The 15864-nt window shown below is 32.7% G+C and overlaps 4 protein-coding genes across 6 annotated transcripts; 1 reads left to right on the top strand and 3 right to left on the bottom strand.

Moving 5' to 3' along the window:
- Window positions 1-340: 340 nt before the first annotated feature.
- LOC115700523 (rhomboid-like protein 20) lies at window positions 341-6184 on the bottom strand. The gene is made up of 8 exons (XM_030628072.2): window positions 6016-6184; window positions 5799-5899; window positions 4503-4643; window positions 3496-3562; window positions 2839-2990; window positions 2655-2756; window positions 1625-1741; window positions 341-853 (listed from the first exon to the last, which is right to left on the bottom strand). The coding sequence occupies exons 1-8, from the start codon at window positions 6038-6040 to the stop codon at window positions 686-688; spliced, it is 873 nt and encodes a 290-aa protein (XP_030483932.1). The 5' UTR covers window positions 6041-6184; the 3' UTR covers window positions 341-685.
- Window positions 6185-7624: 1440 nt separating this feature from the next.
- LOC133030499 (ninja-family protein AFP3-like) lies at window positions 7625-10134 on the bottom strand. Its single transcript, XM_061103258.1, has 3 exons — window positions 8384-10134; window positions 8080-8331; window positions 7625-8014 (listed from the first exon to the last, which is right to left on the bottom strand). The coding sequence occupies exons 1-3, from the start codon at window positions 8789-8791 to the stop codon at window positions 7820-7822; spliced, it is 855 nt and encodes a 284-aa protein (XP_060959241.1). The 5' UTR covers window positions 8792-10134; the 3' UTR covers window positions 7625-7819.
- On the top strand, window positions 8165-10699 carry LOC115698562 (uncharacterized). Of its 2 annotated transcripts, none has more exons than XM_030625657.2 (3): window positions 8165-8322; window positions 9035-9093; window positions 10131-10699. In XM_030625657.2, the coding sequence occupies exons 2-3, from the start codon at window positions 9044-9046 to the stop codon at window positions 10366-10368; spliced, it is 288 nt and encodes a 95-aa protein (XP_030481517.1). In that variant the 5' UTR covers window positions 8165-8322; window positions 9035-9043; the 3' UTR covers window positions 10369-10699. The 2 variants fall into 2 exon arrangements, with proteins under 2 accessions (XP_030481517.1, XP_060958605.1); XM_061102622.1 differs by lacking the exon at window positions 8165-8322 and adding an exon at window positions 8449-8588.
- A 388-nt stretch (window positions 10700-11087) lies between these two features.
- LOC115698561 (F-box protein At2g32560) lies at window positions 11088-14296 on the bottom strand. Of its 2 annotated transcripts, none has more exons than XM_030625653.2 (6): window positions 13924-14296; window positions 12451-13592; window positions 12289-12368; window positions 11956-12128; window positions 11808-11882; window positions 11088-11495 (listed from the first exon to the last, which is right to left on the bottom strand). In XM_030625653.2, the coding sequence occupies exons 2-6, from the start codon at window positions 13153-13155 to the stop codon at window positions 11305-11307; spliced, it is 1224 nt and encodes a 407-aa protein (XP_030481513.2). In that variant the 5' UTR covers window positions 13156-13592; window positions 13924-14296; the 3' UTR covers window positions 11088-11304. The 2 variants fall into 2 exon arrangements, with proteins under 2 accessions (XP_030481513.2, XP_060958604.1); XM_061102621.1 differs by having other exon boundaries at window positions 11088-11684; window positions 11725-11882; window positions 13924-14295.
- Between the last annotated feature and the right edge of the window lie 1568 nt (window positions 14297-15864).

Below are 15864 nucleotides of genomic sequence, written 5' to 3'. Positions count from 1 at the left end.
AATTAATAATTTATTTTATTAATTTTTTTTTTTATGTATTTTAAATTTTATTCCATTCCCATACTTATTCCCATTCCTATTCTAATTTTTTATTTTCACTCCTCCCAACTAAATGCCACCTAAGTTCAAATAGTAGAAAATGAAGTTCACACTTAGCTTTATTGTAGAGGTAATGTTTTCAGAGCTAATTCTTTGATTCCAAATTGCAAATTGGGTTTTGTATGCTTTTAAAAAAATGATCAAAATTAAAATCCACACTGCATTAAAAGACCTCTTTTCTTAGAAGCAAACATAATATATAAAAACTTGTCAGTGTTCAGTCAAAAGGTAGTTCAAAATATGAGTGAAAAGTCTGTCGAATCATTGAATTAGAAGCTATACATCTGACCCCGAGTCTCTTCCACAGAATTTCAACATTTTCAATATGGTATGAACAAATTATACAAAGCTTCTGATAATATTTTAAATTGTTCCCATCTTTTGACTAAAGCTACATGTGAAAATAAATGGAGAGAAGCAAGTCCCTAAAAATGATGCCGCCCACAGTGCTTTTTTCCTTTTTTGTTTCAGTTCCAGGCATACCAATCTGATCATCAGATTCTGCAAAATTATCTGACCACGATTGGAATGATAATTGCAATTCTAAATCTAACCTTGAATAATTGATTTAGCCAGATGTGTAGAATCAATGGGACTGTGCTTCAAGAAGGATGTTCGTGGCCACATTGACATCGTTTCGAGCCTGAACAAGAGCCTGCCTAGCATTGTTCCTGTCAAAACCCATAGAAACTAGAGTAGCAATGGAGTCTTCTGATGGCTCTACTGCAGACGGAATTGAAGGAGGATAATTTCTCTGAGATAATAAAGTTAAAAATAGTTGACGCAATCAGTCTTCGTACATTTACAATATCACAACCATGTCAAGAAGAAATGTTTTTCAAATGTCAGCTTCTTTAAACTCAATTGCACACCACATTAAAGCATCTCCCAATCTAATGCCACGTGTAAGTGGAAGCACAACAGTTCTATATTTTAACATGTCAAAAAATAAAATAAAAACTTCAATGTAGTTCTAAAAATTGTGCCAAAATTGGTACATAATTTGGCACAATAATAAAATGTATTTGTAAGGTTATGCCATAAAGATCTTCTAAATATTTAATTTTTTTGTTTATTGAATAGTTGGCTTTTCATATCACATTACATCTTAAAATGTGCATTGAAGCACGATTTCAAAATGGTGTGCTAAATATAACATTTGTCAATTTGTGTCAAATTTGGCACTATATTTAGAGATGGTCTAACTAAAGTATGTACCAAATATAGCATTTGACTACTTTTTGACCCCAAATGTGGTATATGCACTGGGGATGCTCTTATTGACAACTCAGATAAGAAAAGCAGTAGACTGAATGTTCAGATGGAAAATTGAGATGTTACTAGATTTAAGTTTTACTAATCATGCAGCTCAATGCTTTTAACTCAAAGTTCCCCTGTAAATCACACTAGCCTCATGATAATCAGAAGTAATGATTCCAATTGTATATGATGGCCATTCCAAGTTCAAAATACAACAATGCTAAAACACGTCAGAGATTTAAATGATTCAAGAAAAAGCACTTGCCTCGACTGGGCGACCTGCAAATGATGGTACGTTTCCTCCTCTACTCGGAGCAGCAGGTAAATTCCCCGCTGATGGCCAAGAAAGTCTTGAAAACAACGAAGTAATAAACTCTGGGAGCTGTGAGAAAAAGGAAACAAACAAGATCATAATTCACTTCAGTTGCTACAATTAACGTGAATAGCAAAATCAATTAAAAGAAGAGAAGAAAAACATAAACTATTTCCAACACCTTTGTTGAAGTAACTCAGAAGTGGAAGACACTCCACAAAGTAAAAAATAAAAATACAAATAGGAAACACATTCATGCACACGATTAAAACCGGCAAATATTGTTGATAAGCATTGCTCGATAAATACAAATGGATGTGAAGCATGTAGATAAAAACATACAAATTAAGATTATTTTCTTTTACAAACTGCAATCCCCACCTAATCCTACAATATTTAGGGAGTAAAAAATTGCTATGTATGTGCCCAAGATGAACTTCAACCTCAGATATTGTGCCAAAAAAAAAAAAACAAAGCGTGTCTCTAATCATTTGAGCTACTCCAAGAGGGGTCACCAAATAAAAGTACATAAATTTCATTTTTATAGGATACAGACACTTGAACCCAATACCCCACACACTGTACCACACACAGAATGCTCTCCACTCTCGATCGGCACTGATCTCTTCTCTTCTTTCTCAATTTGTACCCACCCAATTACTTTGGTAAGCCTCAAGTGGAAACATTGTATAAATATTATGGGAACTGACTGCACAATCAAAGGGTTTCAACATAGTTTTGCATGCTGTAGCAAAGGCCAAAGCTGTAAACGTAAACGGTATCCATTTTAAGATGCAGGGTGTAAAAGCTTACTTTACACCCCCAAGAACCTCAAAAAATATTATCAATGGATTGTCTCTCAGCAGCGAGAAATATGCATTACTTGAAAAGAATATGAACCCATACAAGCTACAGTAAAACTAGAAAATAAGAAACCAATGAGAATGTTTTTCTCTTTTTAATCTTCAAATCAAAAACCAACCTTCGCCTTGCGAATGCGAAAGATATTCAGGCGATACAAGATACCAGCAAGGATGCCACAAGCCCCAGGCAATATAGAACGTTTCCATGATGATAAAAGAAGCTGAGGCAGACAAAGTTAAAATTAGGTTTCTATGGCAGGGGAAAGAGATACTATTATGTACTACACATTCTTTAGTTTTTACCTGAAGACCAGCTAGGTATATGAAAGATTTATCAGAAAAGTGCACATTGAATACAGTAAAGCGTGTAGAAACTGGGATATCAAAGAAGAAAGGCACAAATGATGCAAATATAAGGCCATAAGGTCCGGAGGTGATCAGGTTCTTAGCAGGATCTGCAAAGAAAAAAAAAATGATACTTATACAAAGTCAGTTGCAGCACGTATATGTTTCTTTGGAAATAATATCTAAACACACAAAAATAGCAAGCATAAGAACCGTGGATGAAATAGCATCCAAACCATTTACAGATTAATTATCTCTCTAGTGTTTCCTCAAAGCGGAGACAAAGTTGTGCAAATACAAATTGTGAAAAAGAAATTGAACTAGGAATAGGAAGCCTCCACCACATGATGAGAAAGCAAACAGATTGTTGAAGCATTTTAATCATAATACAAAATATTAATAACAATTATCCCAACTAAAACAACACACCAGCTGGTAAACAAATTGTTGTTTAATGACGGCCCCTTTAGGCACAGCAATATACATTTTTCTTTCCTACATATTCCACACCAATTATTTGGGAAAAATCACACTGTGATCAATATAATTAAGGAATAGACATACATGGCAGAACATTAAATACTATTATTGAGCAAACTTGATAATGCAGCATACCTTTAAGGAATGAAAGAGCAAGAACCTCTAGCAGTAATGAAACTGTTAGAGAAAACAAAATGAAGACCTGCACGATTAGGGAAGCCTTATTACTGTTGAAAAAAACTAATGATTATTGAGGATTAAAAAAGTACAAAGGACACTAGGCCAAGAAAGATTTTTGTATCATGTCTTTCTGTTTTCTCTGTTTCATAGCCAGGATCACAAGTATCAAAATAACAAGACATTAATAACCAACCCTATGCAAAACAAACAATTACTCGAGTAACCTATTATGTGAATCGCAAATAAGTGAGAAATATATATATAAAGATATATATATCAACTCTGCCCAGAGAAAAAAAGATAGAGATTTGGTTATAACAAGAATCTAACAATAACCACTTCCACTGTAATGTAGATCCATATCTATTACATTTAATAGGTACATATTTAATTGATTGCACAAAATACTATAGTAGATCATTAATATAGTTGAGTATTAGAGTCTAGCAAAACATGCTGACAATCATTTCCCATTCTCTCTTAATATTTTACCATTACTGTTCACAATTACCAGAAAACAACATTCATTTCATATGTTTGGTATGGAACCCCAAACATACCAGCAAACCATGGCCATGATCACGTGACCTACCTCTAATGAGTATACAAGTCTATTTTTCATCCAATAAACCTTCTTGGAAAACATACTCCACAATCTTTAGCCCTTATTAAATATTCTTTCAAATATCCTACAAAATCCCCCAATTATGTAAAATTCAAATTTAATTCAGGGCAAGCACAATTACCACATTTGTAACTTATCAACCATCTCTAATTCCTTCATAAAAAAATATATTTAAACATCTATTTTCTTCAGTTTTAAGATCTCATAGCATGAGAACTAAGAATAGGTGTTAAATAAGCCATAGCCAGTTCAAAATTGCTTAATATTAGCAGGTCTTTAAATAACACATCTGTCATTCAAAAAATTATTCAAGTATTTGAGCCAAATGATTACCCACCGAATATTTATTGGAACCAATCTGTCTCTCAAAGACCCTGAAGTAATATAGTAGATACAGTCCAAACATCAGTTCCGGTGTCGATGAAAAGGCAAAAGCTGACACAATCAACTTCCAAATGCGGAACTTTCCAAAAATATCCTGGCAGAAGCACAAATTATTATATTGTAAAACGAGCAAATAAATAATTTGTATTCTCTACCCAGTTCCCAATGTCAAGAAATAAAGCATAAAATACAAGTATCATAAAATTTATGATCAAGCATGATAAACACTCTATAGAAGAATAAGGCAGAAAATGCACTGACTATATAAGGCTAAGATTGTTAAAAAAATGTAACAAACAAGAACAAAAAGTTGTAACTAACAAGAACTATGGTATGAAAGGAACTAATGGACAAGATGAATTCATGCAGCCAACTTCTAGTGGTTTAATAGTTTCTTTATGTTCAATGCCATATCTCTTTCTCTGCCAACACATTGTGTCTACCCAAGGATCTCTAAAAAATCACCACAGATCTATATCCATCACATTCATCTTTTGTAATTTCTAGCAGTTGTACTGAAGATGCTTATTGTAGCGTATTAAATGGAGTAGCAAGCAACTTTCAGAATTCAAAAAGTTTGGATTACTGAAAAAGATTCAGAACCATAAGAAATCCCAGCAGAAACATCAAAAACAAACAAAAGGTTACTAACTTAAGGTATCCCACCATAAGGTATCCACTTCTCTTTGCCAAAGCAAAATGAAAAAATATCTCATAGTTAAAACCACCACCAATTAAGCTTATCTAAATAATCTCATCATTTCTTTTGCTAACTTAGAAAAGGTTGAAAGTGCACTAGCTATAATGACTCCTAATATTGAGAAAACAAGACCTAAAAGCACTATCAAGAGACACAATCGTTTGGCCCATTTAACATGGACGACAAGTTAAGGTATCCCATAGAAAAAGCACAGGGATCCTGGTTTCATCCGAGCAAAGTAATAGACATCCAAAAAATAAATATTACAAAAGTATATGTTTTTTTATAGCTGTGAAAATTAAATGACAATCATAAAAGAAAATACTCCAAAAATATTACGAATTACCCACTACAAAATCCAAAGAGCAAATTGAATCTCTTCACGGTCAGAACTCATAATCAAACATTATAGACAATTAGACATTAGAGAACAGAAAAAGTATATTTTTTTAATGCATTTGGACTCCGTTGGTACAAATCCCGTTTCCGATTACACCTCAATTAACATGAATTGCAAAATCAAACGCTCAAAAAATAACAAAGAAGTACCAGATACGACAAACCGAGGTTATTTGAGCGACCCTGCATCCCAAAAAAGATGGTGAAGAGAGCAGAGGCGATAACGAATGTCCTCGTGACTGGAGCATTGTCTGTGAAGCCATTGGATCAAAGTTAATGAAAAGTTCCCAAAAGTAAATCAGAAAAGAAGAAATAACAACAAAAATCAGATGGATTTTGAAGAAAGTGAAAGAGAAATTGTACTGACTGAAACCAGATGGACCGCCGTTCATCTTCTCAATGATATGAGAGAAAGCAAAATGCAAAGACTTCTTTCTTCTCTCTTCCTTCTCTGTAATTGCAACCTTTCCTATGCTCTTCTCTATTTCCCCCTTTCTGTACTACTTGGACTTTTTTTTTTTTTTAAGAGTTTTTGTATTTTAGGGTTCGATTTAAAAATTGTGTTTTTTTAAAAGAGTCTTTTGGAAAAATAAATTGAATTTTGTAAGTGAAAATTGTTTTTAAAAATGTGATTGGTTGTAGTGTAATTTAGTATTCTTGATTTTTAAAAAATTGAATTTGTAATTAGTTGAAAGGTTAATTAGGATTTTTTCCCTTGAACTTTTCACATGTGCAAAATCATGACCCTGAATTTTTACATGTACCAAATCATGATCTTGAACTTTTTAGGTAGTTAAAAATACCTCCGAACTATTGAGGTTGTTGGATAAAAGTCCTTAAATCCAACAATCTCAATAGTTCAGTGGACATTTTTAACGACCTTAAAAATTCAGGGAGCATGATTTGGTACATGTGAAAGTTCAGGAGAAAAATCCTAAGCCTAATTAGAAATCTAAAAAAAACAAATAAGAAAGTATTTAAAGAATTTTTGGATTCAATGCTTTGGAAACATAGAAAACATATTCAAATTGTCGTTTTCATTTTAGATTAAAACTCAAAATTATATTCAGATTTTGTTTTTAAAAACATCTTACCAATCGAGTATTTTTATTTGGATCCATACCTTTTAAGTTTTCAAAAACATAAAATTGTTTTCAAATCTCAAACCAATCAATATTCAAAAAGTTTTTTTTTTTTTTTTTTTTTTTAAATTACAATCAGAATTTTTATATTTAAATATTTTTTTTATATGAATTATACTATGACAACTTTCGAAGAGAAATTTTCTGTCAACAAGTTAATTGTCTAGTCAAAGATATACAAAGTCAGAATATGAGTCACTACAAACAAATCGATTTATATAAGACAAAGTTATCTCGAAAATTTAGACAAAACACTCGAGACCACCTTCAAGAGGCAGCTAAAATAAATAAGTCATTGGACGAAAACTACCTATAAAATAAATAGATATAAAATGTGGATTAGCACTCTATAAAACGATAATATTATTAATTTCAAATTAAAGATAAAATTCAATTATTATTATAACAAGAAAAAAAATATCTTTGAAGTTTTTTTCCTCAGCATGTCACCATTGCATCGAAACTAAATTGTTATGTTCAACTATTAGAATTAAATTTTTTAAGACAGAAATATTCAAGTCAATTAAACTTGCATTATACATAAAATTTGAGAAATTAATCAAATGCTAATTAAAATTAACTATTTTGCTAAAAAAACTAATAAGTTCAATTAGCTAATAAATAAATAATAAAAAAACAATAATATAAAATAATAGCTAAAAAATTCTTCTAAAATTATTAAAATATAGTTAAAGTAAGATTTAAAACTTATATGTAAAAATTAATAATAGCACTCTTTATGATTGTATTCATAAACAAAGAACATACTCCAAACTAACCAAAACCAAAATATGATACAAAAAGTCAAACAAAATAGCACAGACTAACCAAAAATGTGAAACACTATAACCAAAATTAGAAAAGATATAATCTCAAATTAAAATGAGAGTATCAGACCCATCTTCTTTAATCAACACATCTTTGATTAATGTCAACTATTAAATCCACTGTATGTACTATTTCTTTTCCCTTTTTTAAAAAGAAAAAAAAAATTCCTAATTCTTTTGAAAAAAAAAACTATGGATGGAATCACTCAGAAGGAATAACAGTGATGTGTTTCAAAGGAGTAGATACGTCAGTACAGCCGGCATGTTCAACGAATTCAGCCGGTGAGAATGCAGTTCCACGGCAAACACAAACAATATTCACTTCAGATTTTGCATATCTATACAGAAAACCAGTGAACCTTTTCCCATTTGGACCCTCACCTTTAGTCGAAATGTACTAATTTCTCTAGTTTCAAGTTTCAACCACTGATTCAGAAACAGTAGTAGTTTCAGAACTATTACTATCTGAGTAGAAGAACTAGTATAACCACCATACGACGTCGTTTTCCTATCTTCACCCTGTGTTTTTTCACCGCTCTTATCCGACCCGAGATCCGAACCCGTGTTAAAGGGTCCGAACCCAACCCGACAAGGCATGGGTTGAACCGCATTTTTTAGAGTAGAACCTGCGTTTGGCGTCCACCACGGCATCATCATGTATGGGTACGGAAACCCATTCGTGTACGGAACGAACTGAAACGACGGGTAAGGGTACTGATAATGCAGTGTTTGGCTATTATTACTCATTTGCCACGCGAATTTATATTACTCTTCTCTTTTTACTGGCTCGTTGTTCATCATCGCGATCTTGATTTTGATCTTCTGTTACAGGAGAGACATTGTTCGAGTTTCTTAACCCTCGATTCCTTTTCTCTTGTCGTTTCTTCTTCGCCTCTTGTCTCCTCATCGCGTGAATCTCACGTTTCGTCTTCGCATCAAGAACTTCCCTCTCCGGTGCCGGCGCCGGCGAGGTACTAATTTCTCTCGTTTCTAAATTAAAGCCAATATTGGGTTTCTTTGTCGTTTTGTATTTACCGAAACTTCCTCTTCCTCTAATTGATAATCCTAATTCAAGCTCAATCTTTTCTCGCTCTACCTCTGCCATGGCTAAGAAAATATCTGAGCTTTGTTTGGTTTGGAGAGTCAAAGGATTAAAATACGAAAGTATATACATATATATTTAAATATTTTTAATTATGTTTAAAGTTTAAATATTTATTGAATTTTTCTTAGGAAAAAGGTCCCATTTTGAAATTTTGCCCTAGGCCCCCAATGCGCTCCCTGATGGTTTCACTTGTGCTGTGTTCTACATAACTTGGATTAAAACAGTCAATATTGAGTTTGATTTAGCTTCTTTTGTCAATGTTTTCTCTGCTTATGGAATGTTGAAGTATGATTCCTTCATATGTTTAAATAGTTGACAAGGATGGAAGGCCAAGACAATGTTAAGCATCTTGAGGACTGCTCTGTCTCCAAGTTAGTTATTTCTTCTTCTTCTTCTTCTTCTTCGTATTATTTTTTTTAGTAATTCTTTGTCGTTTTTATTCATTCACATATTGATGTTAGAATATCAAAAATGCGGATTCTCTTTCAATGCGTTTTTGGATCTCTTTAGTTTTTTCATGAGCAGGAGTCTTGCCCATTTTGGGATATCACCAGTTTTGAAGTATTATTATTCTATATGACAACTCAGTAAACCTGATCAGCTAATGAATGCCATTTTGCATTCTTTTTTCTTTTAGGTGCAAATAACAGTTTTTCTTAAGGTCAAAGTGTAAAGTTCTCATCATTTTTCAAATGAACATTTTAACTGATTTTAACACTATTCAAAGTTGTCTACACTGCTTTGTGCATACTACTCATTTATTTTTATCAATTTTGTTTATCCTCCATTCATGGTCTCAATGTTTGGATTAGATACTACTGTTTTTCGTCTCCACTGCTTTTATGCTCTCTACTTATATTTAGCATTATTCATGTAACAATTTAATGATAATGATGCTGGTTATATTGAGTTTGAGAGCACTCTTTTCAAAATAAACACGCTTACAGATACAGAGTCACAATTGAACTCATCATAGTACTTCAGATTGTAAGATGCTAGTGAAGATTTAAAGCTCTTGTCACAATCATTAGTCGTTCCACTAAAAAGTAGCGGATTATCTAATGTTATCTGGGGATTATTATATCATTTGTCAGATATTTTTTATTTATTTATTTATATTTTGCTTTAAATGACAATGTTGATTGAGTTTGCCATGTCTCGTTTTCATCACCATATCTGATTTAAACTTCATCTACAAAGAATTAGAGTATCAATATTGACAGAATGTTTACGGCTTGTAGAGTTTGTTAGTATGCTTAAGTGTAATTTAACAACCATGATATAGTTTTAAAAATTATTTACTTTCTGAAAAGGACTTGCATTTCAAGCTAATGCGTCATCTTCCCCTTTCCTTTAGTCCTTTTCATTATTCCCTAACTTCACTGAATTTAATATGGATCATATGCAGTGCACTGGGGACTTGGGTATTCTCTGTAGCAGGAGCATTGTTAGCTATTCCTGTGGGAATAAAAAGGAAATCTTTAGCTCCTCTTGTGTTCTTTGGTACAACTGGTACAATGCTCGATATCATTATGGGAATAACTGCTTGCGAAAGAGAGCACGCAGAACGCCAAATGCAGCTATTAGAAGCCCAAAACTCACCAAATGATGGTAGTCTTATCTCTGAGAGCGGAGGCGAGTCTTAGTTTCATTCATTTTTTAGCTATGTTTTTGTAATGTGTGAGCTGTTCCATACTTCCATTTGGTTAGTCAGAAATACCCAGTTTTTTATTTTATACCTTTCTTTTTTTCATTCACTGGGATATTAGGTGTAATTGCACAACATAAAATAAGCCTTACCTTTTGAGTAAGGTGCATATGTTGGTTTCTTTTTCTTTTCAGAACTGTTTGGTGATTTGTTTTTGAGCTTTCTGAGGAAAGTAGATTACAAAATTGTGTATTGATTTCTGCTGAACCTGGTTTTGGTATGAACAAAAAATGGAGAGCAAAGAGCTGCATAATTTTTAATTGGGACAAGACATTTGATGGATTGTAACTTTTCACTTTGGTTCGGTTTGATGATATGGTTGATTTTGGAATATGTTATCCCAACAGAAACCATTTCTAAAAGGTCATCGACAAGCTTATCAACTTATGGAATAAGTTCACTCTCTGGTCTCTATACTAACACGTTCCATTTCCAAACTTTTTTTGTGATTATCAATTATTTATACTTTTGACATATCAACAAAACTAAAAATGACCATTTGAGAGTACATTAAGAAGTGAAAAGATTGCTATGAAAATCTACAATCGCCTCATTGGAAAGGAATCAACAATGGACAAAATTCACCAATAATGGTGGAACCGTCTGTTTCAACACAAACATGCTTGAGGGAGTTGAGTGCAAAATCAGATCAGAGAATGGCTTATAACAATAACTGTACATTTCTTTTTCACTATATACAACCCTTCAAGTTTCAAAGGTCTGCTTGCAAATAATGAGAATGAGTAATATTTCACTCTTAGAATAGCAATAGGCTTCTTCTATAACATTATAAACTCTTCATTGGAAGCTAAAGAGCCAAAAAAAGAAAAAAAGTTGTGCCTGCTTCTTTCCAGGGAGGGAAGTTTGGCAAACCCTACTGTTCCAGGACTTGAGCTGGCCAAAAGTGCTTCCACCTAGCAATCTCTTCCTCTTTGTAAAGCTTTCTAATTCCTCCATAAAATCCATCCACTTCATTCCCTTCTTCACGATGATCCTTCCTATTTATCAAAGTTCGTCTCCATCTTGATTCAGAACTGTACTGATTGAACTTCAGTACTACTGTATCTGGAAACAACACACACACACACATACAAACTTACACTTGTGAGATATACAGTGTTAAATGTATATTCCTATCTTCAGTTTTCAATATAATCAATTATTCCTATCTTCAAACTCTCTTTTGTGTAATAAGCTTTATTGGGAAACTTCATTCTCTTTTGGGTAATTTATTAGCTACAATCTGTAGTAATTCTCATGGTGACATAGATTATATAGTACATTCACAACATACCCTTATGCAGCATCTATGTGATATGATCAAAGAAATGAAATGAAGAAAAAAAATTAAAGTGCAAAATAGAATGACATTCTCACCACTGTAATGACAGCGGCACAGAGTCTCATTTCCATCACAGGGCTCCAGGTGATCAACATGGCCATACCACCAACCTGCAGCACAATTTCAGAAATAGTAAGCATTGGTGCCAATAAATTAAGTTAGCAGTTCAAAACCGAAACTAACCGTAAGGGAATTCTTTGTTTCTTCTCCACTGGATCTCAATATAGTCACCGGGTTTTAAGTCAGGCAAACAATCGGAAACATGAAGCACGAACGGAGGAGTGTTAACAGGTGGTGCTCTTAGCCTATCCCACCCTATATTTTCCTCTAATGTTCTCCGTCCATGAGACGAATACCTGCCATATGGAACAATTTTTTTCTGAATTCAACAAAGGGCCTTGCTTAACAGGGGAATTTTCTAAACTAGTTACTTGTTAAACCACACAACACAAGCCTAGATCAGTGAAAATTGAGAGAGAGTAATTGGTGAAGAATGTCATTCTTCCCATCCCATACCTTGCATGAAAGTTGTCAGTTTCGGAATTGTAGCAGAGCAGAGCATCATAACATGAGAGCATGAAGCCTATATGACCATTCTGCATCCAAAAACATTAAAATGTTTATAATATTATGTAATGTCTAATGTAGTACACAAACTCAAATGCTTTAGACAAATACCTCTCGGTTGTAGACCTGAGCTGGGAACCAGAAGTTGCCACTCTCAAGAGAAAGATACCAAGCCATGATTGAGTCAACTGGTAAAGTAGTCCTCACTTTGCAACTCTTTTCTAGTTTAGGTGTGATCCATGAGAAGGGCCTTGAACTAAGAAGAGACTCAAATAGTCCCTTTTTCTTGTCTTGACCAGAGAGGCTGGGTCCATTCCTGGAGGCCACTTGACATTGCCATCCTTGGTAAGCTGTATCACCAATTACTTTACCCCATTTCTGCTTCAAATGTATCTCCCATAAATGGTCACTAGTACACCTCTCCCTCAAAGAAGAGCAAACTCCAGCCATGCTGCACAAACCCGCCGGTGAAAGCCGTTCAAAGATGCACTCCAAGGTCAATTCAGGCAAATCCAGAAGGGAAATCCTCTCATTTTCCTCTACATTCTCTACCCTTGTTGAACACAAGGCCATCTTTTTCAAAACAAGGGTCATGGGGCTTTGCACAAAACTCAAAGGGATCCTACTTTTCTGGAACCGGGACACAAGAAATTTGGAAAATTTCTCACAAAACCAGATTGACAACAGTTTTAGCACACCCTCACATAACTGGAGTGTCCTTTGAGTAAAAGACTCGGAAAGAAATATCAAAGGGACACAAGATATAAAGAAGCAAAGCATAGGATTGAATGAGATTCCAAATTTTGAGTTTGACATCAATAGTGAAAAACAACTAAAGAAGAAGAAGAAGAAGATATCTTCAGATGAACACAAGTGAATGTATCCCTTTCTATTATAAGGATGCAAACACAACTGTTTAAGCCATTACTTCTTTGGTTCTGAATTATGATTGAGTGAGAGGTCCACCAATGGAAGGTGTCACACTGTGCTAGTTAGGCAAAAACGGACAGCTTAGCACTTAGCAGAGGGGACCTTTCTAACAAAACTCATTTAATAAAACAAGATATATTTGTGAACACCTCAACCGACAAATTATGGCTGATGGTAGTTAATACGCAACAGACTGAAACTTTGGAGTGATGGTAAAAAAAAAATACACAACAAGGCTTCTTCAATCAATGCTGAAAAGGGTATCTAGATACAGTGAATTCCCACAACTAAGAGAACCAAACTATGAGGACAGTGGATGGCGGCTGTCAGTTCAAGATTGAAAAGATGTGAGAAACAAAAAAAAAAAAAATAAAGAATAAAATCTTAGGAACAATTTTTCACATAGATTTAGAGAAGGTGAGAACCCAAAAAGAAAAACACAAGAAAGATGAGTTATTTTCTGAATGAGACTCCACTTGTCAAAAATCTACACGTTTGAGAATAATAAAACCCAAATGGAAAAAAGGAGGAAAGAAAAAAGGGATGATGTGAATGGACCAGAGTTACATAAATGTGAGACTTTTATTAGTTAAAATACAAAAATAAAAATAAACCAGTAAGAAAAACTAAATCTTTAAATTGAATGACATTTACCAAAACTTGGAGCTGAAGTTTTGAAAGTTGATGAAGATGGATGACAATGAGGACGAACCATAAAGTAGAACCTTCCCAGTTTATCCAAAACTTACAAAAATCTTTCCTCTCTCTAAAATGAACAGAAAAAAGAGATGGGTTTTAAAGAAAAAGAAAAAGAAAAGAAAAGCAATGAAAGATGATGTAGTACACTAGTACTAGTAATAGCAAATAAAACTCTTTATTTTGGGATATGGGGTGTGGGGGTGTTTGTTTGTTGGGTTCATGCACAAGTTGAATATGTAATATTTATGATCAGAAGAAAGAGTTATAAAAGCTGTACTGATCCTCTTGCCTAACTTCCACCGAACTCAACAACAAATTCCCATTCACAACCATAAAAATTGCTAGACAAAATCATGCTCCATTTAAAGACTTGGATTGTGACCGTTTACATGGGAATGGGGTTATAATATTAATATTAATAAATAAATAAATTATTATCCGGGGTGTTGTTTGACGTGAATAAATTTGTGAATCTTATTTGTTCATTACAAAAAGACAAAGCTCCACTTATTTTGCCAAATACAATGATGCTTACAATGTCTTTTCATATTGTTTTCCTCTACATCATCATCATGTTATGCAACTACACATACTATTTTTTTTTCTTCAATTATAATCACACTTCATAAAAAATGATTCATTCTAGCACTCTTTAAAACCAAACTTTTCGTTTTTACCGAATAATTTGTCATGCATCTAAAATATAAAATATCTGAATAATCCTTTGTTATATTTTAAAGGGGCGAATAAGTTTAAAAAAAAAGTAATAAAAAAAAATTAATCAAACTCTAGTGAATATTTCACTTACAAATCACTTATCAGCATAATGTTGATTTTCACTTGTTATATATGCACTTTCTTTCAACTTTCCCTTTTACTAAAATAACAAATAAACTACAATTTTATTTATTGTCTTGTTGTTTGGTTTTTGATAAGATAAAATTAGGGAAGAAATATATGCTTAATTTTTGGGTTTTTAGGTCTTTATTTATATATGATTTTATTTCAAGGGTCTTATTTTGATTGCATCACTATTGAACACCCACCATTACCAACATCAATTCTTTTATTTTTAATATAATTATATATGTTGAATGTTTTTATTAAATAACCATTGCGGCTGAGAGAAGATGACAAAGGTAAATGATCAACCAAGTCTTTGTAGTTTTTAAATTAATTATTATCATTGTGTAAATCATATAATAATAATATATAGTAATTAATTTCTCTAAGGATGATATTCTTTTTTGGTATTTAAATAATAAATTAAAAAATACGAAAAATATATTATGTCATCAAACATTTTTTAAATATCTCAAAATGTTTCAAGGAGATGTAACCTTTCTTTTTATATAGAAATGCATTGTTAATTAATACACCGTCTTAGAAGAAACGAAACCAAATCTTAAAATTTGGAAGAAGAAAAAAATATATGCAATAATTTTTTGAGAGATATTTTCAATACGACCTATTTAGTAGTACTAATAATGTGTGATGAAAATTGTTGCCCCAAGTTTTGGTTAACTAAATTAATACGACTTAATTCTCTAGTCTCCTCCTCACCTTTGATGTAACACACTAACCTTACACCTTTGTTTACCAAAGTGTGAGTCTTGCTCTTGTAAAAGTATTACAATAACTAATAATATTAAGACGATGGGTTTATGATTTTTGACCCAGAACTATAAATTATGCACAATTAATTGTGTTCCTTGATTTTCTTAGCTGGTTAAAAATAATTATAAAACTATTCTCAATATTGTAAAGTAGTTATTTTAAGTTTTGTTAAAAGTGTCAAACAAAATATTGACACTCAAATAAAATTTTAACATGAGTGTTTTAACTACCACACCTCAACATTACTTATATAATTTAAAATAATAATTAAGAATATGT

The sequence above is a fragment of the Cannabis sativa genome, chromosome 8, assembly GCF_029168945.1.
Source record: "Cannabis sativa cultivar Pink pepper isolate KNU-18-1 chromosome 8, ASM2916894v1, whole genome shotgun sequence".
Taxonomy (NCBI): domain Eukaryota; kingdom Viridiplantae; phylum Streptophyta; class Magnoliopsida; order Rosales; family Cannabaceae; genus Cannabis; species Cannabis sativa.
This window is presented reverse-complemented; position numbering and strand designations above follow the sequence as displayed.